General features: G+C 42.4%; 1 protein-coding gene across 2 annotated transcripts in view; it reads right to left on the bottom strand.

The window, feature by feature from the left end:
• The window catches only part of GAREM1 (GRB2 associated regulator of MAPK1 subtype 1), a 222,092-nt gene extending 209,897 nt beyond the window's left edge, over positions 1-12,195 (bottom strand). For both annotated transcript variants that reach the window (XM_065932390.1, XM_065932391.1), the window contains exon 1: positions 11,650-12,195. In XM_065932390.1, coding sequence (XP_065788462.1) covers positions 11,650-11,770 — 121 coding nt within the window. In that variant the 5' untranslated portion in view covers positions 11,771-12,195. The remainder of the gene's footprint in view (positions 1-11,649) is intronic.
• Between the last annotated feature and the right edge of the window lie 7,365 nt (positions 12,196-19,560).

Raw genomic sequence — 19,560 nt, 5'->3', positions numbered from 1 at the left:
TTCCAAATAGGAAAAGGAGTACCTCAAGGCTGTATATTGTCACCCTGCTTATTTAACTTATATGCAGAGTACATCATGAGAAATGCTGGGCTGGAAGAAGCACAGGCTGGAATCAAGATTGCCAGGAGAAATATCAATAACCTCAGGTATGCAGATGACACCACCCTTATGGCAGAAAGTGAAGAAGAACTAAAGAGCCTCTTGATGAAAGTGAAAGAGGAGAGTGAAAAAGTTGGCTTAAAGCTCAACATTCAGAAAACTAAGATCATGGCATCCAGTCCCATCACTTCATGGCAAATAGATGGGGAAACAATGGAAACAGTGTCAGACTTTATTTTTCTGGGCTCCAAAATCACTGCAGATCGTGACTCCAGCCATGAAATTAAAAGACACTTACTTCTTGGAAGGAAAGTTATGGCCAACCTAGACAGCATATTAAAAAGCAGAGACATTACTTTGCCAACAAAGGTCCGTCTTAGTCAAGACTATGGTTTTTCCAGTGGTCATGTATGGATGTGAGAGTTGGACTATAAAGAAAGCTGAGCACAGAAAAATTGATGCTTTTGAACTGTGGTGTTGGAGAAGATTCTTGAGAGTCCCTTGGACTGCAAGGAGATCCAACCAGTCCATCCTGAAGGAGATCAGTCCTGGGTGTTCATTGGAAGGACTGATGTTGAAGCTGAAACTCCAATACTTTGGTCACCTCATGCAGAGTTGACTCATTTGAAAAGACCTTGATGCTAGGAAAGATTGAGGGCAGGAGGAGCAGGGGACGATAGAGGATGAGATGGTTGGATGGCATCACCGACTCAATGGACATGGGTTTGTATGGACTCCCGGAGTTGGTGATGGACAGAGAGGCCTGGCGTGCTGCGGTTCATGGGGTCGCAAAGAGTCGGACATGACTGAGCGACTGAACTGAACTGAACCCACAATATGGTTTTACCAAGATTTTCATGAGATTACTGACTAACCACAATGCAATACTGAACATAACATTTAAATTCAATATCCAACTTGATGAAGAAAAGTAAATTAATCATAATTATTCAGTTTCAGAAACAGGTAATGCCTATTGATGAATGTTAACCAGAGAAAAATGGAACAGAAGTTTATAAAGTGATTAAACCCCCATGAAACCTAGAGATTATTATAAACATTCTGCAAAAAAAAACAAGAATAAAGGACACCAGGATTTCATTCTTATTACAGGAGCTTTGGAGGGAAAAAAAAAAAACACTCTACCAAAAAACCTGAACAAATAACTCATAAAATTCACAATATGAAACAATCATTGAATTTATTCTAGTAGCCCTCAAAGTGATGCAAATTAGAAAAAGTACCAACTTTTAGATCATCTAAATTAGCAAAGACTGAAAAAAAAACCTCTGATATTCAATGATGCACACTGATACTCATTAACTGCTAATGATGCAAACTTTCCTGGCTACAATTAGCAATATACATCAACAACCTAAAAAAAAAAAACCAAAAAAACAAAGTTAATCCCACTTCCAGGAATCTCAAGTAATGAATGTATAAAACAGACAAATTTAAGTATAAAGATAGCCTCAAAAAAATGACACTCAAAACAATTAAATGTCTAGCAAGTAGAAAATGGTCAAATATGGTTAATTGGTAATAGCAGGATTGCATTCAGCCATGACAATTTTATTTTCAAAGAAGATTAATAATGGAAGAAAATGCTCATGATATGATGTAAATGTTAAGTTTTATATACAATTTGGGCTTCCCTGGTGGCTCAGATGGTAAAGAATCTGCTTGTAGTGCAGGAGACCCAGGTTGGCTCCTGGGATGGGAAGATCCCCTGGAGAAGTGAATGGCAACCCACTCCAGTATTCTTACCAGGAGAATCCCATGGACAGAGGAACCAGGAAGGGGGAACCAGTTCATGGGGTCACAAAGAATCAGACATGACTGAGAGAATAAAACTTTCACTTTCATATACAATTGGGGCTTCCCGGGTAGCTCAGTGGTAAACAATGCTCCCACCAAGGCAAGAGTCACAGGAGACTCAAGTTCCATTCCTGGGTCAGGAAGATCCCCTGGAGGAGGCAATGGCAACCCACTCCAATATTCTTGCTGGGAAATCCCATGGACAGAGGAGCCTGACAGGCTATACAGTCCACGGGGTTGCAAAGGGTCAAACACGATTTAGCAACCAAACACATATACAGTCTCACTTGATATATATTCTCCATGTACATGGCAGGCCTGCATAATAGGAAAATGTTAATAATGGTTACATAACAATTATATAACCTCTGGAATTAACATTGATCTTCATTTCTGTCATTTTCTATGTTTCCCTATAGTAAAACTCTCCATAATAATGATATTGGGGGTGATGGTGGTGAATATTAAGTATGTTTAAAAAAAGAAAACCAACCACTAAGCCTCCCTGGCAAAAGAAATAGTTTAAGAAATTGGACAGCTATCCCCATTGTGTGTATCAGGTCAAGGGCAAAATCTGAAAAGTAGGCAAACCAAAAAAGAATGTGGGAGTGCCTTCTAACAACAACGTCTTAAGAGAATACAACTTTTCATGCTTACTGAAAAAGTACTTCCACCTCTAGTTAAGAGCCTCTTATACAGAGCTGCTTCAAGGTTTTAGCTCAAGGATGAAGAGAGAAAAGTTGGGGCAAGAAGTTCCTACTCTCTTAACTGCAGAAGAACCCAAACAAGGAAATGTCTAGGAATTGGGGCCAAAGGCATGACTGTTTTAGTAAGTTCTGGGTAGAAGGAAAAAAAGAAAAGAAAAGGAAAGGCATCAAGGCAAAAACCTATAAGGCAGAGGCTGATGGGTAACTCCCAATATTCAATGACCCCCTTTCCTGCACTGTGCCCAATTAAGATTCCACTCGCCTTCCTGTCCACGTAGGAGTGTGGAAGTCCTGACCAATGAGATGTGAGTGCAAGGCAGTGCAGGATCGATGGTGAGACACATCCTTTGGCCCCTCCTCCTGTCTGGGATACGGACATGACGGCCAGAGCTCCAGCAGCCACTGAGAACCATAAAGTGAAAACTACCTGCTGAGGATGATAGAGCAGAAAGCCATGAGAAGCCCTGGTTCTTGTCATTCTGGACAATGTTTCTTCAGACTTTTGTTATTTGAAAAAGAAAGAAATCTCCATGTTAGATAAGCCATTATTGCTATTATTATTTTTTGTCTTGTTACATACAATTAAAATTAACCTAAAGTGATGTACCTGGCCATGACAAGCTTCTGAAAATTTTTGTCTTGATTCTCTCTACTCTCCATGACTCCCTTCCTCTTAACAGACCAAAGAATGGACCAAAATAAACAGGAAAAAATAAAAGTTAAGTATCTTAATAAAGCTTTATGTTATTTATTTTTAAGTAACCTGAACCTTCATGAGCTCTCTCTCTCTCTTCAGGCATAACTAATTAAATTGTTTTTAACTTGGGTCTGGTGCTTGATTGATTTTATGAGTCAGTGGTCCAAGGTAAAAATGGATTCTTCATTACTTTATATGTTAACCCGAAACAAAGTGAAGGTTTCATAACATAAGCCACTGAGGATTGGGAATGACAATGAAAAAAAGATATTAGGTCTTTGATTCCAGCCATCCCTGCCCACTCAAGGAAGAGAGTGGCATCTGCATGGATGGATGTCCTGCAGTTATTAAGTAAGTTTCCTCTGGCATTTCATGAACCATTTCTTGAATGGATGACAAAGTCTCTTACAACCAGTGCTTCCTAATTACCTACAAGGTTAACAGATATGTTTAAAAATAGCAAAGTAAATATTTACCCTTTTCCAGTTACTTTTAGATATTTGAATCTAGTTTCCTGCTAGGAGGAAAATACTGTCAATTTGAACTAATTATCAAGAGCAAAGTTTCATTTCTAACATCTTAACATCTATTACTGAGAAAACTATCACCTTGGGAAAAAAACAAGTGACCAAGGAAATTTTTCTTTACTGAATGGAAAAAAACAACAGAACACAGCCTATTCAAAAAATCTTCACAAGGATACACACATAAGCACTGCTCACAGTTCTATTCCTCTCTAAGCTATAATCAGACCTAATCATAACTTACTGTACATGTTAAATATTAACCTAAATAACAACTTCATAACTATAAGACTTCATATTGCATTTTAAATTCAATAACTTGATATTCATTAAACAACCATTAAGCCATCAAACTCAAGTGGTATTTAAATATTTATTTCAAAGTACGTTTAACAATTAGCAGAATCGATTAAAATGACTTGCCTTATAGCATAAAGTAATTCTTCCACAGAGCTAGAAAAGAGCTCAGGAAAACTGGGTGCTCCTCCTCCTCCTACCACTATGTAATACTCCTGCAATGGCATAAAAGGAAACTCACTGTCTGGGATTAAGAGACTATGGTTTCAAGTCAATCTTGGGGCTATTCTAGGAAGACAACAACTGTACCAAATTAGCAGTAGTAGTTTTGCAACACTACTTAAACCAAGCGGCTTGCTTTGCTTAGAAGTAAAACCCCTGATGCTCTGAGAAGATGAAACAATGGATAGTTAAATGGCGAGCTGGTTATCCAATCAGGTTCTTTCTTATTGTAAGAGTTGACTAGTTCCAAAGATGTATGGCATTCTAAGTGATAGAAGGCTAAAAACTCAATGTCATACTACATGTAATAGGTGAAGAAGGCATCTGAATTTCAGAATGAAAGAACTAGTAAGAAAGCAAAGGAAAAAAAAAAAAAGGCCTTTAAAAAATGGGTTGTAATTGCTAGAAATTATTTAAAGATGGATAACTAATGAACCTAAGAATCATTATTTCATCATGATTTTACCAGTCTCCATTTTTCCTACTGCTACTTTTAGGACCTACCACCTTAATTTGTGTATCTCAACTGAAACAAAAGTGAAATTCTGTCAGACTTGCAGAGGCCATAGACAACTTTAGTAACCTCTTCTGGACCTTAAAAATTTTAACACTGAGATTTGTTCATTCATTTATTAAATTCTTACTGAATGCCTCCTACGTACCAGGCATTGTGCTAGGAGCTGGGAAATAATGAAAATTTATTTATTAAATTTTTTATACTTTTAACGAAATTTGGGTAAACGTTCTTTTGAAACTGGGAATGGGGTGGAGGTTTGAGATGTGGGGAAATAACTTCATGTGGAAATGTTATCTAAAGAAGAATTAATCCCATGAGATTTAAAAAATATTTTAGCAGGCATTTTATATTTTATCAAGTATGACAAAATAATACATAAACCAACAATAAAGAGTTATTTTTCAAGTTGCACATACTAGCTGGTTTTCTTAAGATTGATAGTCCTGCTAAAGACAAGAAGGAGTTTATGAGTCTTCCTAGAACTGCAGCTTTGTTAGTGAAAAGACAGATACCTCAGGAATCTCAGACAAAAATAAATGAGTTTACAAGCTGGTTGACTAGAACTTGCTATTTCAATAAGGAAGCCAAATGAGGTAAAGAGACTAAAATACGCTCTTTAAACTATGATACAGTCAATCACAATGATCAAATCAGTTTTCCTTTTAAAAATGAACTGAGCATCTCAAGATTTTTGTTTTCTCATCACGTGGATACTCCCCTAAGAATTTGAAAATCGACATTTTATTTGAAAAACAAGAGCGTTTAAAATAAGGAGCCATGTTCAAATCTCATCTTACAGGTCTAAATATTGATAACCATCCACTGCCCTCTACAAGATCCTGTTATTTTTTTTTATATATAATTTTTAGGCATGGCCAACTCAAATACATGGTAACTAAAGGAAAATGACAGTCCATAAAAGAATATTCAAGAGACTTTCTTCGTAACCTACATTGTGTATAACATACTAGGCACTTCTTTCCTGCTAACAGTTATTCAACTACAGGTGCTCAGAAAATCATGTTCAATCCAATAAAAGCATTGATGAGTGCCTACTAAAAATTTCAAAGATAACACTTGAATCTAGAAACACCTGTGACACTTTCAAACAGCCACGTGGAGCCTCACGGCCATCTGAGTGGCCACCGTTGTTTCTGCTCCATCAGCTCTCTAGGCACTTGAACAGTCCAGTTAAGAGAAGGAGCTCAGCAGAAAGCAAATACCAAAGCCCACAGCATGCCACACACCTGGGGCTTGGAATCAACTCTGCTCCCTCAACATGGTGAGGAGAGAGAGTGCAGCTATCCACCCAACGCAGCCGCCTCCAACGCCTACCATCTTCATTTCTCTCCCTGGCAGTTCATGCAGCCTTGGTTTTCTTCTTTCTTTCAGCAAGCAGGACCATACACTCATCTTTCCTGCTGTAGACAAGCATTCTTTGAACTAGAATATGTGTCTGAAGCAAAGCCAACACTTCCCAAGGGGTTCATCATCACAGCTATGTGCTGTGCCTAATCGCTCAGTTATGTCCGACTGTTTGCAACCCCACGGACTGTAGCCCGCCAGGCTCCTCTGTCCATGGGATTCTCCAGGCAAGAATACTGGAGTGGGTTGCCATGCCCTTCTCCAGGGGATCTTCCCAACCCAGAGATCGAACCCAGGTCTCCTGCATTACAGGTGGATTCTTTACCGTCTGAGTCACCAGGGAAGTGAGTCAATTTCCAAGTCCCTGACTTTCAAATATTCTCCTGTCTAAAAACTGATCTGCCTGTAACTGTGATGGAAGAACATCCCTCCCACGATGAATGGCAGCTGTCCTTCATTACCTCCCCCTTCCAAAGGTCCTTTTCCCACTTTACAAAGGCAGTACCTCTGCATCAACTTCACCAGATCTTTCTAATCTACATTACCCCAGGGCGTAAAGAACCCAGGGCACAGGGCAACTAACAAAAGAACAAATGAAAATGCTGATACCTGCAGAGGAGTGCAAGTCTCCAGCATTTGAGTATCTCCTTTCCTAACACAGGTAATTTCCACTTCTTTGTTTTAAACAACCAAAAATATTTAAATAAAAAGGGCCTGTGGCCAAATGAAATAGGAAATACTAGTTTTCGACTTATAATCTTTTTTTGGTACAGAAAGTATAAGACAGTGATCAATAAGACACTGCTTTGGGAAAGATCTCTGGTGTTCTCTTTATTTACTGCAAGTAATAAACCCTTCCTCCTAACAGAAAAAAAGAAAAAAAACTATATTCCATTGGGATAAAATTCTGTAGGAGAAAGGAAATGGAAATATGAATTTAAGGAGGAAAAAGGAAAGACGTAAAAATTTTAACTGTTAAGAACTTATTCGTGCATTTCAAAAATGAATAACACTGAGAATCAAATATGAAGTGAAGTGAAAGTGTCCGACTCTTTACGATCCAAATTCTCCAGGCCAGAATACTGGAGTGGGTAGCCTTTCTTTTCCCCAGGGGATCTTCCCAACCCAGAGATTGAACCCAGGTCTCCCGCATTGCAGACGGATTTGGTAGCTCAAAGGGTAAAGTGTCTGCCTGCAATGTGTGAGACCCAGGTTCGATGCCTGGGTTGGGAAGATCCCGTGGAAAAGGCAATGGCAACCCACTCTGGTACTCTTGCCTGGAAAATCCCATGAGAGGAGGAGCCTGGTGGGCTACAGTCCATGGGGTTGCAAAGGGTCGAACACGACTGAGCGACTTCACTTTCTTTACCAGCTGAGCCACAAGGGAAGCCCAATAATACTGAAGTGGGTAGCATGTGCCTTCTGCAGGAGATCTTCCCAACCTGGGAATCGAACCAGGGTCTCCCACATCACAGGCGGATTCTTTACCAACTGAGCTATGAGAGAAGTTATGAGGGAATCAAATATAGATTCTATTAGTTTTTTAAACAATGCAATAACTTGAAAAGTCAATGTTGACAGTATGATGAAAAACAACATCCTCCACAACTACTTAAAGTTAGGATGAAAAGTTTTAGCCATTAACTTAGAACTGTGCTTAGAGTACAGGCTTTTACAGAATCTTTCAAGCGCTGAAAGAGCAAAAAAGTTGAAAGAGCAGGGCTGGAGAACAACTCTTCAGAGCCCTTCCAAGAAAAAATACTGAAGTGACAGAGAAAGAACAATTTCCCCACCTACCTAGCCCTAAGTGTGGACGGGCTGATGATGGGTGAGGACTAGTATTCTCTCCACCCTCTCGGTCATAAGGACCTGGTTCTACAGCCAACAGTTTCTAAGACTGATGAGGTTAAATATCTGATTTTAACTGCGTGGCAGAACGGGGTTAGATTCTGGCTGAAGAGATGTCTTTCTTCAGAAGAACCACTAGAGTACTTTTCTTTTAGTCTCCAGAAAGACTCATGAGGCCATACTGTGGGGTTGGTTTAGTCGCTAAGTCATGTCTGACTCTAGTGATCCCATAGACAATAGCCCGCCAGGCTCCTCTGTCCATGGGATTTCCCAGGCAAAAAAGACTCACTAATTTTGTATTTATCTTAAACGATGACAAATTTCACCACTGGGGGTGGAATAGTGAATGTGTCTGGCAATTCATGAGTGATATGCAGGAGGCAGAACTGGAAAGGTCTTACTGTGTAGTTAGTATGTGAAGTATGGCAAAAGTCCTAAAAAGTGATCTCAACAGACATGTCTATATACCCTAGGCCCTCAGACTCTACTTTTTGCCTTCTTTCTCAGATTCTTTACTTTCTTCGCTGCCCCTTACTGCTTTTCAGCCACTTCTTTTGGGAAGCAGAAAATCGTCTAAATATGATGGATGAGGCCAGCACTTAATTCGATGTCTACTCTGTTCTAAAAATATTGACTTTCCGGTCCTCCAGCTCTCAAGAGAGACAGTGGGGCTCTTAAGAGCAGACGTTAGACCTACTCTAAATCTACTCCTGTTTAGTATAAGGAGGTAGTACAGCTTAAGATAAAAGGTCTGTCTTCAGAGTTGGAAAGTCGGCTAAAAATCACAATCCATCATTTACCAGATATGCTGCTCAATTTCTCTAAACCTCAGGTTCCCAAAGTCCTTAAAATGGGGTGCTAAGGATTTGAGACAAGATACATCAAGCACTTAGAAACCAACCAGCACATAGTAGGCATCCGATAATCAACAGTTCTGAAATTAGATGTTTGATTTTTTTTTAAAATGATTGCTTAAAATCAGCCAATAGTTTCCTCTTGGCATAAAGTCAACTACTGCCACGTTTTCCCATTCCTTTCTAACCTCTCTGAAAACAAGTGATTTGGAAAATGACTACCTTTCATGTCTAAGTATAGGGTGTGTGTGTGTGTGTGTGTATATAAAATGTACCTGCAGCACTAAAGCTGGCAAAGGGACATGCATACGGATGAGGGCTGCACAAATTTCACATACAGCATGGCGGCATGTCCTTAACATGTTCTGGGCACTGCTGTGACACATTTAAAAAAATAAACGTGGACTCTATGACCAACTCTTTAAAGTCTATCCAAATTTAATTGGTAATCTAACACTTTCCGCCCTTCAAATTCGCAAAGTTTGTTGGTTGCGGTTGTTTGTAAAATACTTATTATATTAAGGTCGTAGGGAAACTGCTACTCCCATGATTCTCCTTTGAGCATGAGTATAACCTTTAGTCTCTAAAGCAATTTGGCAATGTGTAACAAGGACTTAAAAAGGATTTACATGCTTATTCAGCAGGGGAGAAATATATCCTAACCCAAACAAATAGATTTATGTATAAGACTATTTATTACATCACAACTTAAAAATCATAAAAAAAAAATGAAGCAGCTTTGGTGTCCACTGCAGGGAACTCAATATATGGTACAGCCAACATCCCATGAAACAGCATGCAGCTCAAAAAAAAATTTTTTTAAGTAAGATGGTATTAAGTGAAAGGACCAAAGTATAAAGCAGTATTTGGCCATGATTCCAAATTTGTATACGCCACTGTGATCCTCAAGCAGTAATAACAGAAACTTTACAATAAGAAATTGGAATTACACACAGTGATCAAAATCCATTCCACAGCTTGAAAGGACACACTGCTAAGACTTGCTACCCACGTCCTAATTTGAAAAAGAAGTGTGGGATGAGTACACTGCTGATTCAGATCCTTTTTATGAATGGCGGGGAGAGGAAAGTGGATTGTAAAGCTGAAAGTTATGTCTGCAACTGACATTCAGCCTCTTAAAATTTTCAGTTTAATGAAACTTTTGGGTGACTTTTACACCACACACACCATAGCTAGTAAGTTTTGGTGAAGTGAGCAGAGATGAGAGATAGGAAAAAGTGAGGAATCATATAACCTTTCAATATACACAATTTCACACAATGTAAGAATAAATGAAACTGAATACACACACACTATCTCTGATTCAGACCTGCAGATACATATTTAAAGCACCCCCACTCTAAGCAGAAGAAATGCCTCAAATGTACCACCTGACCCTCTCTGAACTCACCTGCCCTTCATCCCTACTTTTAGAACTCCTAGCTTATTCCCAATGCCCATGACTACCACCACCAATTAAACAAAGCTAGTAAGCATGGGGAGACTGCTTTACAGTGTTCCTGAACTCTCCTGCCTTTATTTTTCACATCAGTACTTCAAACGTCTAATCTAACTCCTCAGAAGAAAGGGAACAAAAATGCCTTTAGACGATTATAAAGCCTCAAGTTACACACGCCTGGACTCTAGAGAAAAAGGAGCAACCCAAGTCCTTTGAGTAGAAATGACACCTTTCTGCTCAGTACTGATTTGGCGTGAGTGAGCACAGCTTTATCTACTTGTCTGCCAGCCTGGGCCCAGGTGCTTCAAGCAGCCCCATAGCAGAGGCCAGTTTGTTTCTGCAAACAGTCTGAAACCCACATGAAGCCAAAATCAACATAAGTTATTATGAAAACACAAAAGGCAAAACACACCGAAACTGCCACCTTGTCTGTCACAGCTCTCAAACTGAAAAGTTATCTTGATAGTATGCACATCTATCTACCTGTTTGCAGATGTCAACCCGCAGAACAAACAGCTGGGAGAGGTGGGATTAGTATCTGGTTGTCAATTTCAGGAAACACCAGCATGTGTGTCTTAGTTCAGAGCTCAGGTTCCAGGTCAATACAGGTTTTCGGGACTTCAATTTTTTTTTCCAGGTTGGAAATGCGCTAAGCTAATAATTAACCTTAAGCATACCATCACCTCTACAGAAAACATTTGCTACACACAGCGCTAAATTACTTTCAGTTGGCTTAAACAAAACAGACAAGCTGTAATAAAATGTCTCTGAGAAATGTGATCTTTTTCATTGGTCACCCAGGACCTTTCCCCCTAAAATCTGCTCCTTCTTGGGGAGGGGAGGGGGAGAGTAGACAAAATAAAGATGCCACCCGAAGCACAATTATTTTGTGAGAAAGTTACCTAAGCTAACTCTTCAGGGCTTCTCAGGTTGAGTAATTCTTGCAGGCGGGTAGGGAGGGACGGCTCGCCTCCAAGATTACTATCTGCAGAGGTTTCCCTAATGTTGATTTTTTTTTTTTTTTTTTTTTTGGCGTCCTTTTTAATTATCCTGCAAGGGCTCTGATTTTCACATCTCTAGCTGCTGCTGGGGGGAGTTGAGAGCGACGCGCCAGGGCTGCGGCAGCCGCTCGGGCCAAGTCCAACGCCGGGGGCGGGCAGCCCACTCCCCACCGGGTCCCACCCTCCCCTGCACAGGCGCGCACAGCCCAGCCAAGACTGCGGTTCGCGGGCGGGGACTCACCGCTGTCCAGCCGCGCGATCTGGGGCAGTCGGTAAGTGCTGACCAGCAGGTCGAGCGGAACGGCCACCGAGCTCCACTTCACATCCTTGAGGCTGCAGCCCAGCGAAGGCGCCGGGTCCATCTTCCCCGCCTCCTCCGGCCCCGCGCTCCCGCCGCCGGCACCACCCCGCGCCTTGGCGGCCGCCGCTGCTCGCGCTCGCGGAGCTGGGACGCGCGGGGGGCGCCCGGCACTCCGGCCGCGGGCAGCCCGGGGGCGCGGCGGCGGCTGCAGCGGCTGGGAGCGAGGGAGGGACGGAGGGGGCCCGCGGCCGGCTCAGCTGCCGCTGCGGGGCATGGCTGGGGCGACCCGCGTGCCCTCAAGCCGGGAGAGGACTCGCAGCAGCCCCGCGGCGGCCGGGGTGGCTGCGGCGGCTCCCGCTCCGCCTCCTCCTCTGGCCCCGGGTCTGCAGCTGCGGCGGCCGCCCGCTCGCCTCCTCCTCCTCTCACCCCTCCTTCCCTCCGCCTGGAGCGTGTGAGGAGGAGCCGCGGGTCTGAGAAACGCCATAGCAGCGCTCCCAGCACTGACTAATCAACAAGGTGCGAGCAACGCCTGCGCAGCTCGGAGAGACCCCGCCCCCGCCTCCCCGGCGCCGCCCGCCCCGCCCCGCCCCGCCTCCCGCTCGGCCTCCCCCGCCCCCCGCAGCCGGGCGGGCTCGGCTCGGCGGCGGCTCCCGGATCCGGCCCCGGCGCGGGCGTCTGGGCGCGCTCCGCAAGCTTTAGCTCTCGCTCCCCCGTCCGACCGCTCCGGCGCCTTGCAGCCTCGCCCGGCGCCGCCGCGCGCCCGCATTCCTTCGCTTCCCCGGGGCCTGCCCGGAGGGCGCCCCGGAGGAACACGGCGAGCTCGGGAATCTCACTCGTCTTGCAGATGTAGCTCCCTCTCCGGTCCACCCCCGACCTTGGCGCTGGGAGTTGCTGTTATACGGCGCAAGAGATCTGTGTGGTGCACATCTCTTGAGAGTGCCACAGCTGGGAAAAGCGTCCCCTGGCGTGCCTCCCCCAACCCCGCCCCGACAGCCCTACAACTCCAGAAACGCAGCTGGAAGTTACCCCCTTGAGTCTAGACTCTGGCTACAAGGCGGGATGAAAAAGGCCTAATCACCGAGAAACAGAAAGGTAACGAATGATCAGTACCCACAGGAGGGAAGATGACTGTCGGGTTGGCATCTTCATTGTACCGACAGGCTGCTGGAGACAGCGGAGATTGAGACCAACAACTATAGGCACGCCAGTTTACTGGCAGGCGACGGGAACCAGCTGTTGTCACATGCTTTTCTCACTCACTTCTCTCCCAGGGTTGGAATAATTCTCGTTTTCTAGATATACGTATCAAGACATTTGGTAAATTGGCAAGATTGCGCACTTGTAGATGGACATGCCTGGATTCAAGTCCACAGTCCGCTTTCCGTGATAAACGCTGTTTTCCCCAATATTGACTGTGGCCTACTCCTTGCAGAGAGAGCTCAGAGGTGGCTGTAAGATTCCTGTTTCTTTAAGCACATCCTAACTTTTAGGTGCTACTTATTTTTTAAGATTATTTTACACCAGCAAAATAATGGCTTCCCAGGTGGCGCTAGTGATAAAGAACCCGCCTGCTAATGCAGGAGGCCTGGGCTGGGAAGATCCCTTGGAGAAGAAAATGGCAACCCGCTCCAGTATTCTTGCCTGGAGAATCCCAAGGACAGAGGAGCCTGGCAGGCTACAGCCCATAGGGTCGCAAAGAGTGGAACACCACTGAAGCGACTTAGCACATAGCACGCACACCAGCAGAGGCGAGTGGTGACCGAGTGAAAGGGTTACGTATATCAGTTCTTTATATATTTCAGTTCGTATTCAGTGTACAATGCATGGAAGACAAAACAAACATCTGCGTCACCCGCCCAGGGGGACTTGAAAGCATCCACTGCCTTTCAGACGGCTGGCTTAGGTCTGTGCCAATGAATAAACTTCTCCATAGCAATTACAGAAAAACCCTGGAAATGCTTCTCACACTTTCCCAATCCTCCCCCTTGGAAGCACTGACGATGATTTTCACAAAATCTTCTGCTGAAAGTTTTCACCTTTGTGTCACTGATGTGAAGTTTTTGGAAAAGTCTTGGAAAAAAGGGGGGGGAGGGGCGGTGGGGAGTTTTTAGTCTATTTTACTCCAAATCCCTGGTGGCTCTGATGGTAAAGAATCTACCTCCAATGCAGATGATCCCTGTTCAGATCGCTGGGTTGGAATCTTCCCTGGAGAAGGAAATGGCAATCCACTCCAGTATTCTTGCCTGGAGAATTCCAGGGATAGAGGAGCCTGGCAGGTTACAGTCCATGGGGTGGCGAAGAGAAGAACGACTGAGCAACTAACATTTTCACTCCAAATCAGAGATTCATAAAGTTAGAAGTTTTGCTCACAGAAAGTAAAATTTTTAAAAACTAAAAGGAACCAATTTTCCAGTAGTCATGTATGGATGTGAGAGTTGGACTATAAAGAAAGCTGAGTGTCAAAGAATTGATGTTTTTGAACGGTGGTGTTGGAGAAGATTCTTGAGAGTCCCTTGGACCTCAAGGAGATCCAACCAGTCCATCCTAAAGGAAATCAGTCCTGAATATTCATTGAAAAGACTGATGTTGAAGCTGAAACTCCAGTACTTTGGCCACCTGATGCAAAGGGCTGACTCATTGGAAAAGATCCTGATGCTGGGAAAGATTGAAGGCCGGAGGAGAAGGGGACGACAGAGGATGAGATGGTTGGATGGCATCACCAACTCAATGGACATGAGTTTGAGTAAACTCTGGGAGTTGGTGATGGACAAGGAGGCCTGGCGTGCTGCAGCCCATGGGGTTACAAAGAGTCAGACGTGACTGAGCGACTGAACTGAACTGAACTGAAAAGGAACCAAATGCCAGCTATTTTTTCCTATTTAAGTAATTAATCATTTCTGGAAATTAAGCTCAGACTCCAAAAATGATATAAGAAACATTTAAGAATGGATAGGGTCAGGGGTTCCTCAGCCAGTTAGTATATCCTTAAACCTTAAATGGTAGATTGATTTTTAAAAAAAAAAACTTTCTTCTACTATTATATCCTCTTTCAAACCTTCAGGGAATAGGAGAAGTAGTTCCTTCCCATGAAAGCATTGGTAACTTATGACCTAAAGGCAAGATAAAAAGTAAAAAGATTAATGCAATCAACTTTTTTTTTTTATCAATAGAGAACTTCCAGTAGATTTGCTCTTATTGCTGACCTTGCAGAAAAGTTTTCATTTCAGTCTTGAGTATTAAAGGAAAGAAATTTTAATGAGCTCCAAATTCTTATATAATCTCCAGTCATGGCAGAACTGTTTCAGAAAGATTTTATTTGTGAGACAAAGAGAGTTTTGGTTAAACTGTAGGGGGAAAAAATCAACTGAGAAGAGTACTCTTTCAGTCTGACTGAACTGCACTTCCAAACATGATATGAGGAGGCATGTCGTCTTAAGATTGTTGGGCCAGTGCAAACCACTGACATAGAAGTGTAACAACTGGGTACGGGGCAAAACTTACAAGATTTTGCAGTTTACAAAAAAGAAACACCGAAGAAAATTTTTCTATAAAGCAAAATTCAATGTACTGGTCCCTCATTCCTGCCAAATACCTTTTAAATTGAGATTTGTGGAAGGCAGCATTTTATGATGATTAAAAATATTGACTCCAATGCCAGATGGCATAGCTTTGATTAGTGACTCTGCCTCTATTCAGGAGCTTGGGCAACTTGCTCTTTCCTCTTCTGAAAAAATGGGGATGATGCTATAGACTGAATGTTTCTGTTCTCCCCAAATTCTTATGTTGAAACCTAATCCCCAGGTGGTGATTTGGGGAGATGTTTAGATCATGAACAAGAAAACGGGCCCTAAGCAATTATCCTTCAATTTAAAAAGTTAATAAACTTAAAAAAATTTAAAAAGGAAAGAAAACGGCTCTCACCAGACCCAGAATCTACCAACACCTTGAACTTGGACTTTGCAGCCTCCAGAATTGTGAGAAATAAATTTCCACTGTTAATTACTGCCCTAGTCTATGATAGTCTGTAATAGTAGCCCAAATAGACTAAGATAAAAATAATCGTTCTCATCTCATGGGGTTGATATGAAAATGTAATTCTTTAATATATGTTGAGCATTTAGAATAGGGCCTGACACATAGGAGGGCTTCCCTGGTGGCTCAGCTGGTAAAGAATCTGCCTGCAATACAGGATATCCCAGTTGGATTCCTGGGTCAGGAAGATCCACTGGAGAAGGGATTAGACTACCCACTCCAGTATTCTTGGGCTTCCCTGGTGGCTCAGATGGTAAGGAATCTGTCTACAATGCGAGAGACCCAGGTTCGATCCCTGGGTGGGGAAGATCCCCTGGAGAAGGGAATACTGAAGTGGGACTACCCACTCCAGTATTCTGGCCTGGAGAATTCCATGGACTGTATAGTCCATGGGGTCACAAAGAGTCAAACACGACTGAGTGACTTTCACTTCACTGACACATAAGAAGGGCTAAAAGAAGTATTGGGGTTTTTTCTTTTGTTTCCTTAAAAAAAAACAAAAACTTTCTGACTACTTTTAAAAAATGTATTTATATTTATTTATTTATTTGGCTGTGCCAAGCCTTAGCTGCGGCACTTGAGATCTTCACTGCTGCATACAGGAGCTTAGTTGTGGCATGCAGGATCTTTAGTTTCAGCATGCAGGATCTAGTTCCCTGACCAGGGGGTGAGCCCAGGCTCCTGCATTGGGTGCTTAGAGTCTTAATCACTGGACCACCAGGGAAGTCCTGAAGTACTGGTTTTGAAGGGACAAAGTTTACAGAAGAAAGGAAGAAGCAAATGGAGCTGTGTGCAAGTGATTCGATTTTGGAAGAACAGTTATATCTGGCAAGCAGTAGAGAGCATCGGTCCTCAAATGGAAAACCCAGGTGCCGGCTCCCCACTGTGGAACCTCCGTCCGTAAAGCCAGAGTCTGTGGGGTTAATTCCACAGTAAGAAAGTCCTGTCACCCAGCCAATCCAGGCAGTGGCCGTGATGACTCTTCATATGCTGATAAGCTCAGAAGTGAATCAGGCATATGATACTATATGACTCCTATGAGGGACGCTTCGTGACTTCCTAACTGTGAAACTTCATTTTATACGTGCATAATTCGTTAATTCTCTGCATTATTGGCTTTGCGAGATAAAAACATTACTTGTTGGTTTTCTTTATATCAGAATGTCCTGGGTCACATAATAGGCTAGCAGTCAAGTGTGATATTAAAGTTCATAGCCCTGGTGGTTTTCTAGGTCTCTAAGCTCTTTTCCCCTGTCAACTAAAGTCCACGCTGTCGCCTGACTTAAGTCACTCCATGCTTAAAACCAACCTTGTACAATGTCTTTATCCTCAGTGCCAATGGAATAAAGTGTAAAGCCCTTTGCCTGTATAAAATGTTCTTCCTTTATGTGATTAGGTGTCCTCTCCAGCCTCATCTTGACTGACTACCTGCTGATACCTTTCAATCTGGTGGTGGTAGATAGTAGCAGTGCTTTCTTGTGGTTGCCCAAATGTGCCATGCTAATACTGGGTTGGCCAAAACACTTCATCGGGTTTTTCCATTACAGCTTATGGGAAAACCCAAACAAACTTATTGACCAGCCCAATACATGCCCTTGAAGAGGCGGTCCTCTTAGCTTGGAATGCTTTTCTTCCTTTCTTTTCCATGAAATTCTGTTTCCTCCAAAGAGCTGACCCGCTCTTCTCTTATCACTCTCATACCTGGCAATACTCCCCTTTTAATTGTGCTAATTGCTCTATGCTTTACTATCTGATTTTATGTTGACTTTCCTACTAGACCATTAATGCCCATGGTCACTGAAAGTATATTTTATTCACCTTTGTTCCTCCAGGTCTTGCTACCATGCCTGGCACATGGAAAGTGCTCATTTAGTGTTGAGTTGAACCAAATCATCCTTACTCTGTATCATTTAGTGTGTGCATGCTCAGTCACTAAGTCATGTCCAACTTTTTTGAGACCCTATGGACAATAGCCCACCAGACTCTGTCTCTGGAATTTTCCAGGCGAGAATGCTAGAGTTCTTGGGTTGCCATTTCCTCCTCCTCATTATTAAGTAGAATACCACATCTGGATTATGAATGATTAATACTCTCAGGTATTAAGATTTTTAAGGCTCTGATTCCATAACAACAATGGTTACTATTAGATTGGCCCCCAGTTCTTCTCACTCATCTGAAAATTTAAATTTTATTTATTGAAATAAAGTTCTGCAATTTTGTCACTGAACTAGAAATGTGCCTCGGGACCATCAGTTACAACATATTAAAATTGTCAGTATATTATTAGTTTACTGTTTGTTACCTTATTTGTAGTTTTCTTTGCCAGGATTTTACCCTCAGAAGAGCTTGTTTTACTACATTTGCATCTTCGGCAGCTGGCACATTGAAAGTTCTCTACATGCTGGTAAATTAATCAACCTTCTTATCCTATCTATCTATCAAGAGAATGTATAAATGGAAAAGCAAAGTACCATAGAGAAGCATATCCTATATGGGTACTTTCAGGAAGATTTAAAAATATATTCAGAATTTTACTTTGTCATCTCTTCCTTTCCTGCTTTTGATGTAGAGTGTGCCTTCTTAAGTAGATCATTGACTAATATCTGTAGTACAGTGTCAATATAGGAATATTAAAGGAAAATATCCATATCAAGGGAAAATATTCCAAGTTGAAAACTGGATTTTGTGGGGCATGCTTGCTTTTCGAAAACATACACAACGTATTCCCATTGTAAAATACATAAAAATATGTAACACATTGCAACCCAATATACACATACATGCACTATCAAAACAAAATTTTCCAAAATATTACTTTTTTGTGTACTTTTTACTCCTTGGAAGGAAAGTTATGACCAACCTAGATAGCATATTTAAAAGCAGAGACATTACTTTGCCAACAAAGGTCTGTCTAGTCAAGGTTATGGTTTTTCCAGTGGTCATGTATGAATGTGAGAGTTGGACTGTGAAGAAAGCTGAACGCTGGAAAATTGATGCTTTTGAACTGTGGTGTTGGAGAAGACTCTTGAGAGTCCCTTGGACTGCAAGGAGATCCACCCAGTCCATCCTAAAGGAGATCAGTCCTGCGTGTTCATTGGAAGGACTGATGCTGAAGCTGAAACTTCAATACTTTGGCCACCTCATGCGAAGAGTTGACTCATTGGAAAACACCCTAATGCTGGGAAGGATTGGGGGCAGGAGGAGAAGGGGACGACAGAGGATGAGATGGCTGGATGGCATCACTGACTTGATGGACATGAGTTTGAGTAAACTCTGGGAGTTGGTGATAGACAGGGAGGCCTGGCGTGCTGCGATTCATGGAGTTGCAAAGAGTCAGACACAACTGAGCAACTGAACTGAACTGACTGAATGCATACTGAATCCTGATCTTTTAATCTCTTCTTTACTGTTTCATTTTTAGCAGTATTCATGATTCACTGATTTTATTTTACAGTTCATAACACAAGCCTAAGTGTTAAAACCACCATTTTAAATAATAATTCTTTTGTACATTGTTGTTGTTTAGTCGTGTCTAATTCTTTGCAACCCCGTGGACTATAGCGTGCCATGCTGCCCTGTCCATGGGATTCTCCAGGCAAGATTACTGGAGTGGGTTGCCATTTCCTTTTTCAGGGGATCTTCCTGACCCAGAGATCGAATCTACATCTCCTGCTTTGGCAGGTGATTCTTTACCACTGAGCCACCAAGGAAGCCCTTTTTTGTGCATTAAGTATTTACAATTTAGCAAAGCAGGGAACGTTATGGCTGAAGTTGTAGGAGCTTCTAAAATTCAAGAATTATCACAAATATAAAAAGCAA

Source organism: Muntiacus reevesi, chromosome 4 (assembly GCF_963930625.1).
Source record: "Muntiacus reevesi chromosome 4, mMunRee1.1, whole genome shotgun sequence".
NCBI classification, from domain to species: Eukaryota; Metazoa; Chordata; class Mammalia; order Artiodactyla; family Cervidae; genus Muntiacus; species Muntiacus reevesi.
The sequence above is the reverse complement of the archived record's forward strand: the minus strand, read 5'-3'. Positions and strand labels throughout refer to the sequence as shown.